The sequence below is a fragment of the Palaemon carinicauda genome, chromosome 5 (genome assembly GCF_036898095.1).
Source record: "Palaemon carinicauda isolate YSFRI2023 chromosome 5, ASM3689809v2, whole genome shotgun sequence".
In the NCBI taxonomy this organism is placed as follows: domain Eukaryota; kingdom Metazoa; phylum Arthropoda; class Malacostraca; order Decapoda; family Palaemonidae; genus Palaemon; species Palaemon carinicauda.
Window position 1 is genome coordinate 120076713 of NC_090729.1, and position 10000 is coordinate 120086712.

A 10000-nucleotide genomic window follows, 5' to 3' on the forward strand; every position below is an offset into this window, starting at 1 on the left:
AATTTTTTCATAATGTAGAATCCTAATATGAAGTTCATACGAATGGAACTATCATATAACGCACTATCCAAGAGTTTATAAATTCCTACTTGAAATGAAATACCCATAATTTGTTAACTAATTATTCCCTGATCTATGAGTTCATCAAATACTGGCAAGAAACGAGCTCGCATTTCCTCATGTTTGCCAGATGTTTTTGAGTCAACAGAAGCTTGTTCTCCACTTGCTTCTTCTGAAGTGGCTCTCCCCTCAGAAACTGTCCAGTCAGCAAGTTCTCCACCACTAGCTATCATTGGTATCACAGCCAGTGACCACAGTGTACCAAACAATGTTTTGTTCTTATATTCTTGGAGAAGTTCATCTAACTGGAATGGTGTTTCCAGTCCAGCTGCTTCCATGACTTGTTTAAAGGAGTTGTAATATGTTCGGAGGAAGTCCTCGAGATTCTTCTTCCGATCAGCTCCATAAACGCTAATATTCAAGAGTAGATGAAGGTCTGTGACAAGTGACGCTCGACGCGCTATCTGAAAATCGAGCAGTAATGCCTCAGATGGATTTCCATCCTCATCATACCTGCAAAAAACAAAGTTTACCATTTTCTTAATTTACACTCTAAAGGATTTGAGAAACTTAATAAAATATACTTAAAAAACTGAAACATCTGGTTATATTCATCCTTAAACATTAGCATGCAAAGATTTGTTGATTAACTACCTCAGCTAATTTCTAGGTTGTGGTCAATCTTTCTATACTCAATCCTAGAGGGAATTAAAAGTTACCTGAATAGAATATTATTGCTTAGACAGTCCCCGTGACACAAAGTAGTGAAGGCAGTATCTCTCTTCATCATATCTTCTAAGATCTTATACACAGAACTCTTGATTTTTTGTAGCCAACTAATTACTCTATCATCCCCTCGTAGGACTTTCAGTATGGCAACAGCATTTTCAATATTTCTGTCAAACAACGCAATGAAGAAAGCAATTGCATCCTCAGTCACATTATACCATTCTGTATCCAAGAAATCATACTTGGCTTCAAAATGTGGTCCTTGAGCAGCCTTGAGCAGCAGAGAACTAGCATGAAATCTTGCCAACTCTTGAAGGGCTAGATGTGTATGGCTAATATCTAAACAGCCCTTGCCAGGAAATTTCTTGAAGTTTTTGCGTCGAAGGTCTGTTAGAATCAGTACTGAGTTTTCTGAATCTTGGTTGGCATAGAGACATTCTGGAGTTAAGAGTGGATTCAAGCCCACTCTTTTAAGCTCTGAATTCAAGCAAGGGAGCAGTTCTTGGTAAAAAAGAATTTCCTTCTTGTATCCCTGAGTGACCATATCCCTAAGTGCTTTTGTTGCCTGAGGTGCACTCAGCTTGACTATGTAAGTTTCTTTAAGCTGTTCATTGCCTTTTCCATAGTTGACATGCAAACCACTTATCACACCTATGTAATTGTTATTTTTCTGTGTGAAGTCCTCCATGCCCCATGCCATCAATGTTGTCTCTTTTCCTTTATCTTCTTGGAGGGCTGCTCTAACATGGTGGTCTTTCAGATTTTCCTTTGCATCAGATACAGAGTTGAGGCTGTTCCCCACTGTAAGAGAAAAAAGGTTTGTTTACGGTAGTGTTTTGCAAATGACGTGGCTCAATATTCAAGGACTATTAGTTTAATTTTTTTTTTATAATATTCAAACATTTCTAACCCCCCTTCCAGTCTACTACATTACCTCATATTTTGCACCTTCTTTCAGCCTGCTACTTTATTTCAAAGCTGAACTTTTCAGTCTGCTACTTTACCATGTAGGTGCACCTACTTTCATTCTGGTATTTTACCTCATAGTTGTACCTGCTACTTTATCTCATAGTTGTACATACTTTCAGCCTACTACTTTAGCTTATAGTTGTACCCAGTTTCACCCTGCTACTTTACCTCATACTTGTACCTACTTTCAGCCTGCTAGTATACCTCAGACATTATATGCAATTATGGGGCGTAATTGAAAACATGTCATACTTTTCTAAAGAATTTTAAGAATGGCAACGCCTGTAACTTATTAATTCTAGGATAAATGATACTAAAGGAGGAGATTTTATATTGTTAAAGAGGTTAAAGATATTTATAATGGAGACAGAAGAGAGGGAGAAATGGCTAATTCTCATTGCTCACTTATTTATGTACAAATGACATCAGAAGAGATTATACATGAGCTCACCTCCCTTCAAGAGTGCTTTCTCTAATTCATATACTGTTAACTCGAACCTCCTGACACTGAGTTATTTTTATGGAAATTATGGATTTGCAAGGTAATGGTGGTTTATTTTGCATCTTAACTTTAAAATCGGCTAATTTTACAGTGAAGATCTTAATAATTGTATTTAAAGATTATGATTCATTACGGCTTTGTTATTGCAAGCATTATTGAAAACTACATTATGTGATTTATTTCTGCTCTCAAAACAACTTGTTCTCTATTATGAAAATTAGATTCTAAATACAATTATACAAAAACATAAAATCATTATAATGGTGTCATGAGATGGTAGTGAGTCTGGACGAAAAGTTGCAAAAAAAAAAAATAAAAAAAAATTGCTCATTCGCAGATAATGTAAACAAATACTAGGACCATAAGTAGCAGCAAGAAAAAAAAATAATACAAATAAAATAATGGCTAGACAACAAATTGTAGATTTTTACAAAATACATATTTCTTTGAGCATACTATAACAACTGAAAAATTGTAATAAAGGCTACAAAAGTATTCAATATACTGTCGGGTATAACTTTACCCAAGCACTGTTCAGATATATTTCAATATATGGTGAGAAAAGCCCCTTCCACACCAGGGGCAAATGCAGGGCAGGCACTCTGATTTTCACGTAATTCTTTTGCTTTGAAACAGCGTTACCAGATTAGACAGTCAAGGCAGACAGTAGGCACAGGTGGGAGAACATATGACTAGGGGTAGACGCCAGGCAGAGGCCAGAGTGCAGGCAGACTTGTGTCAGACAATAGTCAGGCGCCCAACCAGCGCTCAACAATGGACACGGGCACTTTGATGGTATGCCCGTGCTTTCCTCGTCTATGACGTCATTTACACTCTTCATCGTTACCCATACAACAACACTAGTAACAGTGTTTGCCCAACATGCATTTGCCCCTCAGTGTAGAAGGGCCTTAAGAATATAACATTCCAGGTCATTCTAGATAACTGGGAGAATGCAAGGAAGGGGAGAAGTAAGGTCATGGCATCCTATGATAGGTTGAAGGAGTACATGAGGTTTGGATATTTACAAGTGATGTTCACAGGTAAATGTTTGCTTAGCTTCATCGGTAAGGGGGCTATTCATTTTCTAATTATTATACAGTAACAATGAGACCCAATAATATAAAATTAATCATATGATGAATTTTTTATTCATTTTCCTACATATTCTAAAAGCTAATGTGGATAAGAGAAGGCTAGCGCCTTTGCAAATTTCTCCTGGGTAAATTAGGTATGCTGGTTACCAGTAAACTGTTTTTAGAGCAATGTAGGAAAATAAGCTAGATTAATGTAAACAAATGCCACATATAAGTACAAAAGTAGAAAAAAAAAATATATCATTAGCATTAATTTTGCCATGTATATATACCAAAAGGGTAGTATGGTCATACAGGCATGTGATCTACCGAGCGGTTTTTTGCTCCACTGTGGCTAGCTTTACTTGTAAAGAACAAAAAACATCACTGCTCCTATGAACTGGCAAGCAGTGTTTCTCAAACTACACGGCCTAATATTCAAGGACTACGAGTGTAAATTTTTTCTAAAATGCAAACATAGCTATGTCCCGTTTCAGTCTGCTACATTACCTCATATTTTGCACCTTCTTTTAGCTGTGTTTGCCCACCCCGTTGGTTTTTATTTCGGGAATATTCTTTAAAACTTCTAATAGTTTTTGCTCTGCACTATCTACACGTAGATCACATGCCATAAATATTAGGTCACTATCATAGATTGGTATAGATCGCCAACTTTTGGTAGATCACATATTGGAAGAGCACTGAAGGAGCTTTCCAAAACAAGGGACAGGACAAGACGGACAAAAGGAAACAAGACCTATAAAATACATAAACAACAGATCTTGAACTAAGCATGATAACTATGGAAGTAAATTAATCTTCAAATCAAACAATGAATAAGCTAAAAAAGGGGAGGGGCCGTAATTCATCTCTACATTTTACTATTTACTTAATAATTTTCGTGTCATTGTGTATTTGCATAGTATTATTGTGTGCTCCATTAGTAGCCAGTCTACCTTCATGTTTCTACTTTTGATGGTGATCTACCTTCAGTAGGTGGTCTACCTACAAATTGCTGTTCTAGTAGGCAGTCTACCTATAAGTATCTACTTTAGCAGGCAATCTACTTGTAAGTTTCTACTTTAGTAGGCAGTCTACCTACATGTTTCTACTTTAGTAGCCAGTCAACCTGCAGGTCTTTACTTTAGTAGGGGGTCTACCTACAAATTGCTACTCTATTAGATAGTCTACCCGTGGGTTTTTACTTTAGTAGGCAGTCTACCTATAAGTATCTACTTCAGCAGGCAATCTACCTGTAAGTTTCTACTTTATTAGGCGGTCTACCAACAAATTGACGCTCTCTAGTAGGTAGAGTATCTGTAAGTTTCTACTTTATTACGTGGTCTACCTATAAATTACCACTCTAGAAGGTGGTCTACCTGTAAGTTTCTACTTTATTACGTGGTCTACCTACAAATTACCACTCTAGAAGGTAGTCTACCTGTAAGTTTCTACTTTAGTGGGTAGTCAATCTGCAGGTTTTTACTTTCGTAAGTGGTTTACCTGAAGGTTTCTACTTTATTAGGTGGTGTACCTACAAATTACCACTCTAGTAGATAGTCTACCTGTAAGTTTCTACTTTAGTAAGTGGGTCAACCTGCAGGTGTTTACTTTCGTAGGCTGTCTGCCAGCTGGTTTCTTCTTTAATAATTGGTCTACCTACAAATTTCCACTCTAGTAGATAGTTTACCTGTAAGTTTTTACTTTAGTAGGTGGGTCAACCAGCAGGTTTTTACTTTTGTAGACGGTCTGCAGTCAGGTTTCTTCTTTAGTAGGCAGTCTACCTTAATGACCGTATTATCACAGACGTGATATCATGCATTCTACAAATTTTCCAACTATCAGGAATAGCATCACTGCCTGATTTTACTTAGGTCTGTAGTAACTCGTGGTTCACCCGTATATGTATTGAGAGCAGCTCGAATTTGGTTACATCACTAGCAATTGTTATCTCATCAGATACGCTTATTCGGAACGGGACCAGATTATCAGATAAGCTTTAGAGAAAATAAGATAAATTATCTAAGAAAACAGTTTATTAAAGGGCAACTTGTGAGTTCTTACTATAATATCTGGTATTCCAAGCTTTATAATAGATACTGATCATAGAAAAATCATTTAAAAAAGGGCAATAAATCAGTACCGGCTAATACCATCAAGCCATGGCCATACACTTGAAATATAGATGCTAAATTAAATGGTTAGGTAAAAATCGTGATTCTACACCTCTTAAATGACACGACTAGTTGATATAACACTCGACAGCAAGCACTTACTTTTTCCTTTTAAAATTCACTAGAAAGAAGAGACAATTTGAAGAATTAAATCACTCCCAAGTCACCAAGAATAAGCTGCCACCACTCACTCAGAGTGAAGCGAGTCTTCAACTATCGGGTGACAAAGAGTGACTAATCATAAATTAACTGTATTTGATCAGAGAGACCATAGGTAGTACGCTGTGTTGATTTATCTACTTTATGTAACCAAAGGGAGATTAATCAACACTTTCATATCGCCGACATTTCTCAATGAAATGTATACAAGAACTTACGCAAAATATGAGAAATCGGATAATTATGTTTAAGTGATTAGAGGCAACGAAAAGTCAATTATTCACTGTAAGTTATTGTTTGTTTATAACATATTATGTTATCGTTTTCCTGGTAAGTTGTCATATATATATATATATATATATATATATATATGACCTGCAGCATCAGTTCAAAGATTCACACATGCAAACATACTTACGCATATTAATTTCTACATTTCTCAGTTTTGATAAAAGGTGATTTATTATATTGTATGATACACACACGAGTATGTAGTTTGTGTTTGTATGAGAGAGAGAGAGAGAGAGAGAGAGAGAGAGAGAGAGAGAGAGAGAGAGAGAGAGAGAGAGAGAGAGAGAGAGAGCAATTAATCAAAATGGATATTTATTATACGATACAGATTCAGTACAATTCTTCCTATGACCAGATGATGGAATTTAAAAAAACTTCAAACGAATTATGTAATAAGATTAAAAGGAAATATTGATTCAACCTTAATAAATATTAGCATTTGGATAGCACTCATGAAAATAGGTAATCAAAATAGTTTTTCTCGATAGATATATCACAAAGTAAGGTAACTATAACTTGAATTTAAAAAATGACAAATTAATCAGTAGTACAATTTTGAAGTTACTGGTAACATTAATTCTGTTCGGATAAACTAACCTTGAAGTGACCCACAGTAACGGCTGTCCAGTGTTGTCTTGAGGGAAACCATTTTGTATATTTTCAGGATATCATTGCTAATGTATACCTCATAGCTACGCATACTTTGAGCCTGCTACATTCAGCTTACTACTTTACCTTATAGCTGCACCTACTTTCACCTTGCTACGTTACCTCATAGCTGCACCTACTTTCACCTTTCTATTTTACCACATAGCTCCCCCTTAGTTTCAACTTGCTACTTTGCTTCATAGCAGCCCCTGTATTCAGCTTACTACTTTAGCTCATATATGTGCCTATTTTCACCTTGCTACGTGACCTCATAGCTGCACCTACTTTCAGCCGGGTACTTTACATTATAGCTGCACCTACTTTCAGCCTACTACTTTACCTCATACCTGCGCTTACTGTTAGCCTACTACTTTACCACATAGCAGCACCTGTATTCAGCCTACTATTTTACCTCATAGCAGCAACTGTTTTCAGCCTACTACCTTACATCATAGCTGCACCTATTTTCAGCCTTCTACTTTACTTCATAGCTGTCCATACTTTCAACCTGCTACTTTACCTCATAGCCACATCTATTTTCAGACCGCTACTTTACTTCATAACAGAACCTTTTTTTCCGCCTACTACTTTTGGACATTTCCAGTTCAATGTATTGCGATACTTGTAATTATTATCATCATAATATTTAAATCATAAACTGTTTCCCTATTTTGTAAACGGAAGCAATGCAGCCTACTAAAAAAAAAAAAAAAAAAAAAAAAAATAGACAAAAGAAAAATAAAAATAAAAATAAAAATAAAAAGAAAATAAAAAAAAAACCTGAAGAGTAAAGAAGATAAGATATCAAAGAGAGATGAAGAAGAAACGAGACGAGCAAATGAATAACGTAAATAATATGGATAACAATTGTTTATTAAGAAAAAAGTCTTGTGTCAACCTGCTTACATAGAGAGCGTTTGCACCATTTTCTAGCTTTTAACATTATTATTATTATTATTATTATTATTATTATTATTATTATTATTATTAGTATTAGTATTACTATTATTATTATTATTATTATTATCATTACTATTATCATATTATTATTATTATTATTATTATTATTATTATTATTATTATTAGCCAAGCTACAACCATAACTGAAAAAGAAGAATGCTATAAGCCCAAGGGCTTCAACAGGGAAAAATAGCCCAGTGAGGAAAGGAAACAAGGAAACAAATAAAGAGAAAAGTAATAAACAATTTAGACATTCTAAGAACAATAGCAATAACTGGGAATAGCACAGTTACCACCTAATTGCAGTGCTGTTGAGAAGAATATATGATCAATATAAAAGGTTGGAGCAAATGTTTTTATGTTGACCAGGCTGACATGAGTCTTTTTATAGTTTATATATGACATATCTGTTTTTGACGTTGTTAATAGTTTATATAGGACATATCTGTTTTGACGCTGTTACTGTTTTTAGAATGATATATTGTTCATTTATTTTTATCATTTATTTATTTCCTTATTTCTGTTTTTGACGTTGTTAATAGTTTATATAGGACATATCTGTTTTGACGCTGTTACTGTTTTTTAGAATGATATATTGTTAATTTATTCTCATCATTTATCTATTTCCTTATTTCCTTTCCTCACTGGGCTATTTTTCCCTGTTGGAACACTTGGGCTTATAGCATCTTGCTTTTCCAACTAGGGTTGTAGCTTGGCTAGTAATAATAATAATAATAATAATAATAATAATAATAATGAAAATTTGCATTAAGAAAATGGTAAATATCTGGCAACATTTATTTCAGGAGTTTTAATATCCTTAAAATATTTTATTTTTCCTTGTCTCCTTTCCTCACTGGGCTATTTTTCCCTGTTGGAGCCCTTGAGCATATAGCATCTTGCTTTTCCAACTAGGGTTGTAGCTTGGCTAGTAATAATAATAATAATGATATTAATATAAAATTAACACCACTGAGGTAGCCATTGTCTTTAAGAAACTTGGAAGATAACAGAATATAGAAATATCCCCAAGAACTTCTAAAAGACCTCATCAGTACAATGACTTTTTTGTATAACTGAAGAAGAGTTAAACCGGACATGTCTTTCAAAATTTGAATATTTCAGAGTTTCAGGGATTAGATGCTAAAGGACACGGCTAGATGTGCCTATGTGATAACTCGGAAAAGCAAGAGATTCTAGATTAGTGGCTACTAATCCTTGCAGCGAATCAAAACACACGGAGGGTTTGCTTGTGTGCCACCAGCATTGTCGTTCAAAGATAGGCTTTCCGATTCTACCCAGAGAGATAAGTGTCACTCTCCTCAATCAGTTTCCCTTATCAGTTAAATCTTTGTTATTATTATTATTATTATTATTATTATTATTATTATTATTGTTGTTGTTGTTGTTGTTGTTGTTGTTGTTATTATTATTATTATCATTATTATTATTTTTATTATTATTATTATTATTATTATTATTATTATTATTACTTGCTAAGCTACATCCCTGGTTGGAAAAACAGGATGCTATAAGCCCAGGGACCCCAACAGAGAAAATAGACCAGTGGGGAAAGGAAAAAAAGAAAAAGAAAATATTTTAAGAACAGTTAAAACATTGAAATAAATATTTCCTATATAAACTATGAAGACTTTAACAAATAAAGAGGAAGAGAAATTAGACAGAATAGTGTGCCCTAGTGTACCCTCAAGCAAGAGAACTCTAACCCAAAACAGTGGAAGACCATGGTACAGAGCCTATGGCATTACCCAAGACTAGAGAACAATGGCTTGATTTTGGAGTGTCCTTCTTCTAGAAGAGCTGCTTACCATAGCTAAAGAGTCTCTTCTACCCTTACCAAGAGGAAAGTAGCCACTGAATAGGTAACCCCTTAGGTGAAGAAGAATTATTAACCTGCAGCTCTTCTAGTATAAGGACAATCTAAAATCAAACCTTTTTTCTCTAGTCTTGGCTAGTGCCATAGCCTCTGTACCATGGCCTTCCACAGTTTTGAATTAGAGTTCTCTAGCTTAGGGTACACTATTCTATCTTATTTCTTTTACTCTTGTTCTTTTTTTTGGAAGTTTTTATAGTTTATATATAAATTTGTTTTATTAGTATTGTTGTATCTTAATTAATAATAATAATAATAATAATAATAATAATAATAATAATGTCTGGTCTTCTGCTACTGATTTTCATCTTATTTGTTGTACAGAAACTTACGGTCAATCAAGTCTTTGTATCTAGTTATAAAATACTTAAACATAGAGGTTCAGCTTTATAGATTTATTTTTTGTATTGTATTTTAGTTGTCATATTAGATTTTATTAAAAAAATCAAACTAATCACTTTACTCTCAACAGGCATATGTATTTCATATGGAATATCTTTAGGCCTATTTTATCCGGTGTGCGATGCTGATGTTTCCA

At 34.4% G+C, this 10000-nt stretch overlaps 1 protein-coding gene across 1 annotated transcript in view; it reads right to left on the reverse strand.

Annotated features, from left to right (window-relative positions):
* Positions 1–5735, reverse strand: part of LOC137640544 (uncharacterized) — a 6007-nt gene extending 272 nt beyond the window's left edge. The window contains exons 1-3 of the mRNA XM_068373057.1: positions 5613–5735; positions 780–1590; positions 1–573 (exon numbers count right to left, since the gene is read on the reverse strand). The exon at positions 1–573 is cut by the window's left edge and continues 272 nt beyond it. Of these exons, the coding sequence (XP_068229158.1) occupies positions 114–573; positions 780–1590; position 5613 (1272 nt within the window). The 5' untranslated portion in view covers positions 5614–5735 and the 3' untranslated portion in view covers positions 1–113. The remainder of the gene's footprint in view (positions 574–779; positions 1591–5612) is intronic.
* Positions 5736–10000: the final 4265 nt, after the last annotated feature.